This window comes from Ranitomeya variabilis, chromosome 4, assembly GCF_051348905.1.
Source record: "Ranitomeya variabilis isolate aRanVar5 chromosome 4, aRanVar5.hap1, whole genome shotgun sequence".
Lineage (NCBI taxonomy): Eukaryota > Metazoa > Chordata > Amphibia > Anura > Dendrobatidae > Ranitomeya > Ranitomeya variabilis.
The window spans coordinates 524,149,370-524,164,942 of record NC_135235.1 but is presented as its reverse complement, the minus strand read 5'-3'; the positions used below and the strand labels follow the sequence as shown (position 1 = coordinate 524,164,942).

The 15,573-nt window shown below is 41.1% G+C and overlaps 1 protein-coding gene across 1 annotated transcript in view; it reads left to right on the top strand.

The window, feature by feature from the left end:
• TBKBP1 (TBK1 binding protein 1) overlaps positions 1-15,126 on the top strand; it is a 122,052-nt gene extending 106,926 nt beyond the window's left edge. The window contains exons 7-9 of the mRNA XM_077252270.1: positions 11,952-12,061; positions 12,949-13,577; positions 14,237-15,126. Coding sequence (XP_077108385.1) covers positions 11,952-12,061; positions 12,949-13,577; positions 14,237-14,365 — 868 coding nt within the window. The 3' untranslated portion in view covers positions 14,366-15,126. The remainder of the gene's footprint in view (positions 1-11,951; positions 12,062-12,948; positions 13,578-14,236) is intronic.
• Positions 15,127-15,573: the final 447 nt, after the last annotated feature.

The following is a 15,573-nucleotide window of genomic DNA, read 5'->3' as shown; positions in this document are numbered from 1 at the left end:
AAAGACACTAATAGGATTTTTTTGAATAAATTAGCAGCAGACTACACTATTTTGAAAAAAAAGAAAATTGATTTGGCGGTATGACGCAGTGAAAAACCCTGAGCTGGAGACAACCAGGCTATAGCTGCTCACAGATTACAGGGCGAGCTGCAGTCACACGGAGACCGTGCAGACAGCCGTAAACGGCGCTGCAAGGCCCAAAAACCCTCCTCTACTTTATCCTATGTAGTGTTTTTCCACAAATTAGCTGGAGACGGGTGGAAAGACACTAATAGGATTTTTTTAAATTAATTAGCAGCAGACTACACTACTTTGAAAAAAAAGAAAATTGATTTGGCGGTATGACGCAGTGAAAAACCCTGAGCTGGAGACAACCAGGCTACAGCTGCTCACAGATTACAGGGCGAGCTGCAGTCACACGGAGACCGTGCAGACAGCCGTAAACGGCGCTGCAAGGCCCAAAAACCCTCCTCTACTTTATCCTATTTAGTGTTTTTCCACAAATTAGCTGGAGACGGGTGGAAAGACACTAATAGGATTTTTTTAAATTAATTAGCAGCAGACTACACTACTTTGAAAAAAAAGAAAATTGATTTGGCGGTATGACGCAGTGAAAAACCCTGAGCTGGAGACAACCAGGCTACAGCTGCTCACAGATTACAGGGCGAGCTGCAGTCACACGGAGACCGTGCAGACAGCCGTAAACGGCGCTGCAAGGCCCAAAAACCCTCCTCTACTTTATCCTATGTAGTGTTTTTCCACAAATTAGCTGGAGACGGGTGGAAAGACACTAATAGGATTTTTTTGAATAAATTAGCAGCAGACTACACTACTTGGGAAAAAAAAAAAAAAAAGGAACAGTATGAGGCAATGAACCACCCTCCCTGAACTGAATACAACCAACTATGGATGGCCTATGTGGCTGCACTCAGACTGGAGACTGGGCTGCACTCACACACACACACACACAGACCCTGCAGATCGCTGTGAAAACAGCGCTACAAGGCAAAAGCAAGGTGAATAGTAGGTGAACACAGCGGTTGCTAAATTAGCCTTTGGAAAGCACAAAGAAGCAAATCGCTATCTCTAAACTGTCCCTCAGTCAGCAAACAGCGTCCTGTCACTAACTGAATTCACAGCAGAGTGATCGCAAAATGGCGCCAGCGACTTTTAAACTGCATCATGACATCATTACACCAGCCAATCACAGCCTTGCCAGTAGTTTCATGCCCTCCATGCTAAACAGGATGTGCCCACACTTGGAATCAATCTCATTGGCTGAATTTCTGCTTTTTGAATCTTAGAACTTCCGATTCCGGTATCCGATACGCGGCAAGTATCGGAATCCCGGTATCGGAATTCCGATACCGCAAGTATCGGCCGATACCCGATACTTGCGGTATCGGAATGCTCAACACTACTCATGACATATATTCCACTATGACAGTGAATTAAACTTTTATAACATTTTATTGAAGAATTATCTTTTCCCCTCACATTCTCCCTTCACCTCTCAAGCACCAAAGTCCCTTTCACACATCCGATTTTCTAATATGTGTCATTTGTTTTTCTCAAGTAGAACACGTACCCATTTTAGCCTATAACCCAAGAGAAAAAGGGGAGTTCAAGTCCAAAGATTTTTGTATAAAAAGGGTATAATTTTATTACAACAATCCATATTGTATATCATTACATAGTAAACAATAATACATTATAAATATCCATAGTCTTAAAAATTCAGCAGAAAAGGAACAGGTGAAAAAGATCAGTGAATGCGCCAGATATCACCACATATCTCAAAATGTAAAGTGCAACGTGCGATATTATTAGTCCGGGAAGAGAAATAGTCAGGAAGGAGAGGTAACATACACACAGAGGTGCAGATGTATAGTCGTATGGGGATCAGTGTCCAGCTATACCCTAACCTTCCATATCCAAAAACTCTTACCCATCATGTGGTGACCACTGGCACTCCACCGTGCAGCCCCAACGCACGTTTCGCGTTGGCTTCGTCAGGACCGCCCCCTGACGAAGCCAACGCGAAACGCGCGTTGGGGCTGCACGGTGGAGTGCCAGTGGTCACCGCATGATGGGTAAGAGTTTTTGGATATGGAAGGTTAGGGTATAGCTGGACACTGATCCCCATACGACTATTCATCTGCACCTCTGTGTATATGTTACCTCTCCTTCCTGACTGTTTCTCTTCCCGGACTAATAATATCGCACGTTGCACTTTACATTTTGAGATATGTGGTGATATCTGGCGCATTCACTGATCTTTTTCACCTGTTCCTTTTCTGCTGAATTTTTAAGACTATGGATATTTATAATGTATTATTGTTTACTATGTAATGATATACAATATGGATTGTTGTAATAAAATTATACCCTTTTTATACAAAAATCTTTAGACTTGAACTCCCCTTTTTCTCTTGGGTTATAAGGTTTGCATTTTGGAGTGTCCATTTTCTCTATTGTTCTGCTCTGCTCATCCATAGTGTTGAGCATGCGTGGCAGACAACTACATATGTTTCCCGTGGTGGTCTGTTTATACCATTTTAGCCTATGTGGCTGTTCAGGTGTTTGTTTTCTTGTGGGCGAAGTGACTAAAAAAAATGTCCAATTTTTATCCATGCAAGTCTACGGGTCAGAGAAAAACTCGGCAGCACACTGATGGCATCCTAGTTGCATTTTAGTGCTTGTTTGTTTTTAACCAAAAAGCTTGAAAAACTTTAACTCCTTAACGACTAAGGGTATTTCAGTTTTTGAATTTCCTTTTTTTGCTCCCCTTCTTCCCAGAGCCTTAACTTTTTTATTTTTAGTGAAAGTGGCCATGCGAGGGCTTGTCTTTTGCGGAACGAGTTGTACTTTTGAACAACACCATTGGTTTTAACATATTGTGTACTGGAAAACAGGAAAAAATTCCAAGTGCAGTGAAATTGCAAAAGAAGTGCAATTCCACAATTGTTTTTTGTTTTGCTTTTTTTGCTATGTTCACTCAATGCTAAAACTGACCTGCCATTATGAATCTCTCCAGCTCATTACGAGTTCATAGACACCAAACATGACTAGGTTTCTTTTTATTTTAGTGATGAAAAAAAAATCCAAAAATTTTGTACAAAAAAATGGCGCCGCTTTCTAAGACCTGTAGCGTAAATAAAGCGTACTTCTGGTGTTTTTATTTTTTTGCTTGTTATGTCATTTAGTGATCAGGTTAATTCTTTTTTTTCTATTGATAGATAGACTGCAAGCTGCAGTACTTTGATCTTTTCTGCTACACACAGGTGATGATCAGATCGCCTGTGTGTAGCAGAAATGCTCACTTGCTATGAGCGCCGATCACTGCAGACCTCTGGTTGTCATGCTGACACATCGGTGACCCCCAATCCTGTGACGGAGTCACCGATGGGTGGGATTAGCAACACGCTTCCGGTAAGCGCGAGTTAAATGCCACTGTCAGAGATTTACAGCAGCATTTAACTAGATAACAGCAGCGGGTGATCACGATTCCACTCGCAGCAGTTGTGGGCACATGTCAGGTATATAGATCAGCTGTCATGTGACTGGAAAGGTGCTGGCATAGCGTCGGAGTCCGCACCAAACAGGGGAAGTCTGGCATAGGTGTACTATTACACCCAATGTCGGAAAGGGGTTACTCAGTTTTCTTTGCATACTAGAAAAAACTGATGAAACATTGTGAAACACCGATGCTAAAATGTGACACACTGACCAAACATTGATGACACAAAATGAACATATACCCTGCTGTATGTAAATAAGTAGAGCATCCTCACAGCGCACAGTAAGCGCGATGTGAGGATTTACCAGTATGTAATCACATAGAGTGACTACAGACTTGTAGGTTAAAACCGGACAACCCTTTTAACTAATGGCACACAAAGTCTCGGTACTGACAAACCTGTTCTATTCAAGAAAGATTAGGAAGTCTAAACCATGCCTTGAGGCAAACAACTATTAGAAGCCTAAGGGTACTGTCACACAGTGGCACTTTGATCACTCCGACGGCACGATCCGTGACGTTGCAGCGTCGCTTGATTATCGCTCCAGCGTCGTAGACTGCGGTCACACTTTGCAATGCACGGCGCTGGAGCGATAATTTCATGACGTAGTTGCGATGTAGAAGTCATGCGGGACATTGGGAATATCGTGCACACCTTTGTTAGTCTACGTTCACATTTGCGGTCTGCGACGCAGCGTCGGGCGCCGCAGCGTCGCCGCATGCGTCATGCGCCCCTATATTTAACATGGGGGCGCAAGGACATGCGTCGCACTTGCGTTTTGCGCCGCATGCGTCCCTGCGGCGCCCGCGTCCGGGCGCAGAGGACGCAGCAAGTTGCATTTTTGCTGTGTCCAAAATCAATGAAAAAAAGGACGCATGCGGCGCAAAACGCAGCGTTGTGCATGCGTTTTGCTGCGTTTTTGTTTGCGTTGTGCGTTGCGGCGCCGACGCTGCGGCGCACAACGCAAATGTGAACGTAGCCTTACACGCTGCGATCATGCCGCCACAGCGGGACACTTGACGACGAAATAAAGTTTCAAACGATCTGCTACGACGTACGATTCTCAGCGGGGTCCCTGATCGCAGCAGCGTGTCAGACACAGCGATATCGTAACTATATCGCTGGAACGTCACGGATCGTGCCGTTGGAGCGACCAAAGTGCCACTGTGTGACAGTACCCTAAGGGTATGTGTCCACGGTCAGGTTTGCTTCAGGCTTTGGTCAGGATTTTATGCAGGTAAAATCCTGACCAATAATGCACCTGAGGTCACTGGCAGGTCACCTGCGGTGTTCCTGCGTGTTTTGCTCATTGTAGCAACATGCTGCGTTCCGAAAAAATGCAACGCATGTGCGTTTTTGTGGGAAAAACGCATGCGTTTTTTAATGCACAGTGGAGACGGGATTTCATTAAATCCCCTCCACTATGCTGTAACATCTGGACGCTGTGTGTTTGACGCTGTGGCTCAGCGCTGCGTCAAAAACGCAGCGTTTCCTGAACGTGGACACATACCCTTAAAAAGATGTGTTATAAAGATGTTGAAGCTAGAAAACGTTGCATAAACTTTGCTAAAGACCTGATTGTACATTGATACATAAGCAAATCATCTATAAATGGAGAAAACTTAGAACTGTTGCTTCCCTCCCCAGAAGTAGGCTTTATGTTAAAGTGTAATGGTCATTTTCAAAATTCGCAATTCACAGCTAAAATCTGTATTCAGTGAAGACAGATTGTTACATTACTGAGATAGAATCTTCTCAGTAGCATCTGTCATCTATATAGCAGGAGGGCCAGGAGCTAGAAGCAGAGCTTCTGAATCCTCCCCCATCCTGTGTATAGAATCTTACCAGTAGTGACTGTCATCTCTCTGAGTAATGTAAAAATCTGTCTACACTGATTACAGATTTTACCAGTGAAATGAGAATTTTGAGAATGCATGATCAGTCCTGGCAGAGGTTTTCTGGTTACAATATATTTTCTCTGGCTCTATTTCCATGGCCTTCTGCAGAACTTGAAAACCACCAGAAAAATGCAAGCTTTAACATTTTTTGTGAGGCTAAAAAACGCTGACAAATTAGACTACGTTCGACAATGAATATTTGGTGAGTTTTTGTTGTTGCATTTCTACACCTATTAGTTACCTAAGGTTAATTACCTTTTTTTATGGCATTTTTAGTGCGTTTATTTTACAGTTGCTTTTATAGTGTTTCTGATGCTGATGTTTTTGTTTCTTTTTTTGTATGTCATGTTTTAAACAAAACTGCTGTTAGAGAAAGTGGGCAAACTAGGTGAGGTGGATCCTCGAAGTCCAAGTCTGGGTGGGTACACGGCTAATGGTGTCAGTGCAGCAGGTGGATGTTGCACGCGGGAAACAGAGTTACTGGAGACAAACTAAAAGTGTTAAAGGGGTCCTGGAAGCTGCAAGCGGTCAGGAGACATCCATGTGGACACATAGAGGCAAACTTAAAGTTTATCACAGGTAGCTGGGTTACTGGAAACCACAGACAAACAAGTGAAGTTCTGGTGACCACTGACAGGTAGCAAAGCTACTGGAAGATGCAGATAAAGACCTGCGTCACACTCAGCGTATGAAAATACTTTTCTTTTTTTACGGCCGTAATACGCAGAAATGTTCCAAAAATAGTGATCCGTATGTCATCCGTAGGCAGGGTGTGGCAGCGTATTTTGCGCATGGCATCCTCCGTATGTAATCCGTATGGCATCCGTACTGCGATATTTTCTCGCAGGCTTGCAAAACCGACATCTAATGGATTTATGGGCTCAAATGTTCGTTAAAACATATATACAGTATATATATACAGTGGGGCAAAAAAGTATTTAGTCAGTCAGCAATAGTGCAAGTTCCACCACTTAAAAAGATGAGAGGCGTCTGTAATTTACATCATAGGTAGACCTCAACTATCGGAGACAAACTGAGAAAAAAAAATCCAGAAAATCACATTGTCTGTTTTTTTATCATTTTATTTGCATATTATGGTGGAAAATAAGTATTTGGTCAGAAACAAACAATCAAGATTTCTGGCTCTCACAGACCTGTAACTTCTTCTTTAAGAGTCTCCTCTTTCCTCCACTCATTACCTGTAGTAATGGCACCTGTTTAAACTTGTTATCAGTATAAAAAGACATCTGTGCACACCCTCAAACAGTCTGACTCCAAACTCCACTATGGTGAAGACCAAAGAGCTGTCAAAGGACACCAGAAACAAAATTGTAGCCCTGCACCAGGCTGGGAAGACCGAATCTGCAATAGCCAACCAGCTTGGAGTGAAGAAATCAACAGTGGGAGCAATAATTAGAAAATGGAAGACATTCAAGACCACTGATAATCTCCCTCGATCTGGGGCTCCACGCAAAATCCCACCCCGTGGGGTCAGAATGATCACAAGAACGGTGAGCAAAAATCCCAGAACCATGCGGGGGGACCTAGTGAATGAACTGCAGAGAGCTGGGACCAATGTAACAAGGCCTACCATAAGTAACACACTACGCCACCATGGACTCAGATCCTGCAGTGACAGACGTGTCCCATTGCTTAAGCCAGTACATGTCCGGGCCCGTCTGAAGTTTGCTAGAGAGCATTTGGATGATCCAGAGGAGTTTTGGGAGAATGTCCTATGGTCTGATGAAACCAAACTGGAACTGTTTGGTAGAAACACAACTTGTCGTGTTTGGAGGAAAAAGAATACTGAGTTGCATCCATCAAACACCATACCTACTGTAAAGCATGGTGGTGGAAACATCATGCTTTGGGGCTGTTTCTCTGCAAAGGGGCCAGGACGACTGATCCGGGTACATGAAAGAATGAATGGGGCCATGTATCGTGAGATTTTGAGTGCAAACCTCCTTCCATCAGCAAGGGCATTGAAGATGAAACGTGGCTGGGTCTTTCAACAGGACAATGATCCAAAGCACACCGCCATGGCAAGGAGTGGCTGCGTAAGAAGCATTTCAAGGTCCTGGAGTGGCCTAGCCAGTCTCTCTAGGCTATTAATATCTGCCCTCAGTCACTGGCTTTACCACTCTGGCGGAGAAAATTGCGCGGGAGCCCACGCCAATTTTTTCCGCTATTTAACCCGTTATTTTAGCAGCTACAGCGCCCAAATTTTGCACATACACACTACTAACATTACTAGTGTGGAATATGCAAAAAAAAAAGGGATATGAGATGGTTTACTGTATGTAAACCATGTCTCATATCCTGTCGGGTTTGTGAAGGAGAAATAAAAAGCCGGCAATTGAAGCGCTGTATGAAATATAAATATATATACTGTATATATATATGTGTCTCACTGACATATATATATATATATATATATATATATATACACCTATTCTATGTGTAGACATTTATTCTACCTATTCTATTCTATTCTGTCAGTGTGATTTTACTGTACACCGCACTGAATTACCAGCTTTTCTAGAGAACACCGGTGCGTATTTCTCGCAAGTCACAAGTCATGGTCCTTGTGTAATCCGTATTTTTCTCGCCCCCATAGACTTTCATTGGCGATTTTTTTGCACAATACGGTGACAAACGCAGCATGCTGCGATTTTCTACGGCCGTACAAGACCGTATAATATGGATCAGTAAAATACGGCAGATAGGAGCTGGGCCATGGAGAATCATTGTACCGTATGCAATCCGTATTTTCTGCACCTCTCATACGTCCGTAAAACTCGCTAGTGTGACGCCGGCTAAACAGGTGATGTCCACCACTGACAGGTTGCAAGGTTACTGGAAGCCGTAGACACAGGTGAAGTCCTGAAGACCACTTATAGGTAGCAAAGGTAGCAAGGTTCTTGGAAACCGCAGACAAACACATACGGTCCTCCACTGACCGATAGTAAGGTTACTGAAAACTGCAGGCAAACAGTTAGTCCTACACTGACAGGTAACAAGGTTACTGGAAGCCACAGACAAACAGGTGAAGTCCTGATGACCAATGACAGGTAGCAAAGTTTCTAGAAGCCACAGACAAGTAACTCATGGACAGGAGACATCATTATGACTGTGGACTAGAACGGTGCACAAGACAACAAAAAGAATTAGTAGCAAGTCTTATTACAATACCAAGACACAGGTGTGTGTCATGGAAAGGCTTATATAGGCCTAGAAAATACAACACATTGGAACACGCTGAGCTACTTGCAAAGCCTGACGTGGAACACAAGAAAATCTAACAGATGGGGGCAACTGCGTAACAGCTGTTTTGTTTTTGATACTTTTAAGTATTTGGCTTTTGACTAAACTTCGTTGATGCATGTGTACTGTTTTTTTACCTGCAGATTTTTCTGTAATTCTATAGGGAAAATCTGCACATAAATCTCAGCGTAACCGCAAGAGAAACTGACATGTTGTGGGTTTCAATCACACACCTGAGGTCAGTTTATACAGTGTTAAAAAAACACAGTGGAAAAGAGATTTCTGTGAATCCCATCAACTTTTATGGAACTGTAAGATGCTACATTTTTTTGTGTAGAGAAAATATGCAGCAAAACGTAGGAACTGAACCTTAGTGCGTGTAATGGAGTCCTGATGAATCTGTTGATGCAAGAACTGCATAGTTGAAGACTTCAGATACTGCATGTGCACCTTAAAGGGACTCTGTCACCTGAATTTGGAGGGAACAATTTTCAGCCATAGAGGCGGGGTTTTCGGGTGTTTGATTCACCCTTTCCTTACCCGCTGGCTGCATACTGGCTGCAATATTGGATTGAAGTTCATTCTCTGTCCTCCGGAGTACATGCCTGCACAAGACAAGCTATGGCTGAAAATTGTTCCCTCCAAATTCAGGTGACAGAGTCCCTTTAATATAGATCCAACTAATACTTTTTTGATTCTTTCCCTTTCTACTTTCACAAGTAGTGGCGTGTAAACTCATACATGCTATTAAATTGCTCATAAACTGGACTAGCAAAGGGGTAGGTTTGATGGATATCTGTATTTTAAGCCCTTAGGGATGTGGCCTAGTTTGGTACCTAATGACCAATTAATTTTTATCTCTGCATTTCAAAAGCAATTATTTTGTACTCTTATTTTCTGAGAATAACATCATATGAGGGCTTGTTTTCTTGCAGAGTGAGTTTTACAGTTTTCAATGGCACTATTTTTCAGTTGCCCATAATGTATTGTCTAACGTTTTTTTTTTTTTTCTTTTATGCATTTTGAACTCCAAATATTTAAGTATGTTTCAAGATCTCGGGGAAATCAATACAGCTCAACCTTAGCACATTACATTAAGCAGGAAAGCAGGATTTCTGGTTTATTATTGTACAGTTCAAGTTTAAATAGTGTCACAAACAAAAAAACTTTCCAACAAAAGATGTGACCAATAGCAATTTAGAGATGTGAACAGAAATGTGAAACTTCTCCTCCCTGTAGTGTTAGCGATTGATCACCATGCAACAAGAGTTATGAGACAAAATGTGTACAGAGACAATATGGAATATGTTTTCTAACGGGTGTAGCCTTAACTCTTTTAATATAGATATTGCAAAGCAAATGGGTTAATATAGCTTCAAACATAGATCTTGGCTTTATATCATTCTTTAACTACCACCAAATTGCATGATATAAGGTACAAAGATTTTTATGAAATTATATCTAACCTTTATTGATAGACAATTAACACAGCTACAAAAGAAAAGACCATTGGAAAAAAAACATCAAACCCAGATAAAAGGAAAATGGGCAGTGTGGTCAGAATAATAAATAGCATGAAAATTCAGTGAAATTCAGGCAGTATAATAAAGTAGAACAACCAGCAAAAATGTGATCTGTGTCCTAAAACGTACGACTGGCAAAAACAAAAAGCCCAAATAACGTATCTTTATTAATGATATAGCTAAAAAACTGGTATTAACATCCTTATATGTATAAATTGGGTCATACAAAGGAATAGGGAATTGGGAACTAATTCACCCTAGCTCATTCCAATACTGTCCGCAGAGGTTGCCACCCTATAAGTATGATATGGCACCCCCACTCAAGGAATACTATCCCTCTTTGACGCTATCAAATAACATTATATGTGGTAATTGCCCAAATGACATTTTCATCCCCCAAAAAATAGCGTGTGTCGTAGACCTAGGTGGTGAACACACAGATTTAGAACACAATAGACAATATAGATAGTCTCAAATGGAGTTACTATGGCCCCTGAATAAATAGGGTACTTAGCTTTATGAACTCCTAGACAATTAGCTTAGTTCCAGCATAGCCTGTCGGTACTGGGCAGTGTGATCTTGATGCATGATATCACAAGTGGGTATAGGCTCCAGTTGGTATTTCATTTTACGTGAGCACTGATGCAAGGGGTCTCCTAGCTCTTTGATTGATATCCATCTAGTGACATGATTGGTTATTTGTAGCATCAGTGCTTTATCTATTCAGAGACTGGTTATATTATTATTTATTACGCTGTTATATAAACGCTATGATTCTGTAATCCTATGCTGCTATTACTTTGTTATACTGCCTGACTTCCAGTGTATTTTCATGCTGTTTACTATTCTGACCGCACTGCCCAATTTCCTTTTATCTGTTTTCTATGGGTTTTTTATGTTTTTTTTTTCTTTTGTAGTTGTGTTAATTTATTGTCATTGCTAACATTGTTACCTATGATTGTTGTTTGAAACTGTTAAACTGTAAAGCGCTGCGGAATATGTTGGCGCTATATAAATAAAGATTATTATTATTATTGTCATTCAATAAAGTCTAGATCTATTTTGATAAAAAAATCTTTGAATTTTATTTCATGTAATTTGGTGGTAGTTATAGGATTATGCATTGCATTTCTGGTACCCCCAAAATTTAATTATGGTATATTAAATTAGACTATTGTGAAAATAGGTCTAATTTTCCAGTTTTGGCTATTAATCTTAGCTTTAGGCTACGTGCACACGTTGCAGATTATTTGCGGTTGTTTAGCGTTTTTGCGCTATAAAAACGCTATAAAACCGCAAATGATCTGCATACATTAAGCATCCCATCATTTTTAATGAAATCCGCAATTTCTGTGCACATGATGTGCGTTTTTACGCATGAAAAACGCATTGCGGAAAAATAATGAACATGCTCATTAATTTTGCGTTTTTTTCGCGGTTTTCCCACTGTCTAATGCATTGGGAAATGTCCAGAAAAAAACACGCAAAAACCGAGTCAAAACCGCGCACAAAAAAAAACGCGCAAAAAACCACATGCGGTTTTCATGCGGAAATCCGGCAGAAATGTCCGGATTTTCACAGGAATTTTCTGCAAGAATTCCTGAACGTGTGTAGGGGGCCTTAGAGTATATAAAAATATGTGTCCAGTATTGTATCATATACTACATGGAAGAGTCAGTTTGTCTTGTACAAGGTATTTTGCTGACTCTGAGTTGTTACAGTGTAAATGTTATCTATAATTGCAGGGTGAATTTGGCTTTGGCATATACTGAACTGACAGAAGAGCTTTACCGTCTACGTGACCTTACTGCCCTGCAAAGCCGCATTCTCCGGTCATTGCTAGAGGAACAAACAGGTAAAAGGCGACCAATGTTTTATAAAGGCTCATATAACCACACCTAGGTGACAACTATAGATTTTAAGTTTTGTCAACATTTTAGGAGCCAATTCACCAGTGATTTCAGTGCCCTGTATATCTACATTGAAGTGGAGAAAAAAATGTTTTATGTATATTCCTGCTTCGATTAGCAGGAATGTACAGTTTATAAGACAAAAATTGTTCAAAGGTCTTCCTTAAATCAATGAGCCATCTGTGTAATGCACCAACACAGGGGGTTTTCCTAGGAGGAAGTTAGAACAGTTCAGAGAGCACCACTCTGACAAGCAGATCTAGATATTGAACATTAGACTAAAATGAGAATTTTTCAGACAAACCTTTTGGGCTTTCTTTGGTTGATGGATCAACGGGAAACACAGCCACCAAATACTATAATATGGAATTGGTGTAAAAACACCTATTATAATTGTCAGTTCAGGTGCAAATAAACTAAGTTGGCTGAGAGATGACGTCCATATTGAGTTTGGGGACGGAAAAGAAAGAAGAGGCAGCTCTTAGCCAGTCAGGAATCAGATTTAGTTGGGATCAAATAGCCAAATTATGTCTAGTTGTTTGGAAGATACCCGGGAAGGAATTTTGACATGCCTGATCCTATGTTCTTCAGTGAGATAAGTGTGCTATTAGATGTAGATGTGTCTCATAGCAGCTTATCCTGTTCCATCATTGAGAATATATGCATTCTCAACTGTATATAAAGAGGCTGGGAATAATTGTTGTTGATTGAACTAGCATTTAACTGACAAATGTTGGAGGTGTATGGCTACCTTTAGTTTCCAAAGTGTCTAATAATAACATTATATAACTGTTTACAAATATATTGGTTACACCAAGTATCTATTTTTTAGGACAAAGACACTCTCCTCCACATCGGCACTCTCCTTGTCAACTCCGCCACTCTCCTTCTTCTCTACGCCACTCTCCTTCCTCTCAACGGCGCTCCCCAGTTCCACAGTGTCCATCTCCCATTTTGCAGAGAAGATCTCCAGTCCCACAATCTCCAGTACACCAACGTCGATCCCCAATACCTCCCTCTTCACCCTCACGTAGATCTCCTGTACCCTCCCCATGCCCATCACCTGTGGGCACAGATATTTCATATCCTAAGTCCTCAGTGCACCAAGCAAAGGCATCATTCCAAGCCCGCCGTAGTTATTCTGAAATCAGCGAGCCTACAATGTATCCACGAAAACCCCGCTCGTTATGGATGCCAATAGGAACTGCAACCCTGCCCAAGCAGTTGTCCTACAATGAGGGGTATGTTGGCAGCCCACCTACTATCCCTTGCTTCCAAGAACCCCCACAGCAGTCTTCAGATGAGGATGAATGGAGTCCCCCATCCCCACCTAGTCCAGAGCCCGGAGCAGTACGCTGTGCTTCCTTTTGTGCTGGGTTTCCCATTCCTGATGCTGCAAGTAGAAGAATGTCGGCATCATACTCCAGAGCGGAACATGCACAGTCCTGGCCTTCCATCAATGTGAGTGTGCAGGTGGGGAAAATATTTGGGCTTCAGACAAGATCCAGTTTGGGTAGAAAAGAGCAATTCTAGTCCGATAAGAACAGTCTATGAATATATACTTTTCATTTGGTTAATTATTCCTAGCATTGTGTAGTAAAGATATGTCATTTGACAGTGTCACAAGCCACAATTTTGAGGCATGTATACGTTTAGAGCTGGTACCACTTTCCTTCATGCAATGCTCTAGGCTGGTGGTAATATGAGCAAGAGAGTAAACCTACATTTTCTTCTATCCTGATGCATGATCGAAGCATTGGTAAAATGATGACCTATTAGCAGCATATGCCATCACTTCATGTTTAGTGGGGGCCCAACCTCTGGGTCCCCCATGAATCCTGAAAATGATGGGACTGATGCTCTATCACAAAGCACAGGTAAGTGGGCCAACTACACTTTCCATTTCCCATGTTGCTTGAGACACTGTTGTGCAGGGAAAAGCACTCAAGGGCTTCTGAACAGAAGTAAGCCATCACTGTTAGAAATGGGACAACCACTTTAAATATATCAATGTAGAAATATATTATGCTTGAAACATTACATCTGGTCATTGCGAATATTTGTTGAACAATGTGTACATTTACCTTCTTCTCTTTGTGTCTGCTTTTACCTTTTTGCAGTTACTAATGGAGACAGTGGACTCAGAAGTTAGAAGCTGCCCTCTCTGTCAGCTAGCCTTCCCAGTGGGATACCCCGATGATGTTCTAATAAAACATATTGACTCCCATCTTGAGAACAGCAAGATCTAACAAATCACTAAGTTTTGGGCCCCAGAATGACAAGTTATGGGAACCAAAGCAAATCCAAACACTTACTAATGGCCAGGATAATAACCCCAGTTCTTATTCTACACCTTCAAGAACATAGTATGTTGTGTAATGATACTGAGTATCTATAGAATGATTGCACAATCCAGTAGAATGACTGATTTTTAATGCACCAAGTTACACAGTGAAAATCATTGGTAATTCATTAACTTAAATAGTTGTGTAATTAATGCAAGTCTTTGCACAGTATAATAATCATGAGTATTGAGTCACCTAAAGTGTATGTTCCCATGTTGGGGTGTTGAAAGCAGCCTAAACCACACTCACGTTTTGTGGAATGCATTTTCAAATAGAATGGCTATATAATTTTGACAATATTATCGCTGTTCTACATGCAAAACTGCCAGACTTATAACACTAACAATCATATATGACTAGCAAAATCAGGTTGCCAAATTAACACTGTTTAAATCCCTTCCCAGATTATGTGGACATGGTTTTGGCTACACGCAGTGACCCAACGTCACCTTAATAAACACTGTAAAGTAATAGTTGTTATATATGCACTCTAAAAAAACACATTGCACAGAATCGCCAGTTCATGTGGAACCAACAGTCTCAGCATACCTCGCCTCCGGCTGCAATTGCAATGCCTAGACCTGACTTGATCTTCTACAACTCAATTCATAGTGAACTAAACAAAATAAAAGGAATCATTTTAACAGATCCCATAACGTCTTACTAAACAAAGGAGTAGGTATCATTTTTTTTAAATATCTGCTATTTTAGTTAAATGTTCTACACATCAGTCAGGGTCCAGATCCTGAGACCCCAATGGATCGCTCAAAGGCCAAGTTCACATGACTGTATTTTTGATCTGACATCTGTCCATGAAAAACTGGATAGATAATGGACAGCATTCAGGTCAATATTATTCAATGGGGCAGTGCAGCTGAGCGATTTTTTTTTTTCATGGACTGAATCTGCTCATGAAATCAGTTGCAGCCGGAACTGGTTTCTTCTGTGAGTTTGATAAGACTAAAGACTCGACCATTCAAGTCTATAAATCAGATTCCATACACAGTAGCAGCTGATTTGTATGTATACATTGCAATTCTTTAAGATGGGAAACTGTATTTGGTCTTGTATATTTTTAATAACTGCTGAAGTATAAAAATGGATGCCATACG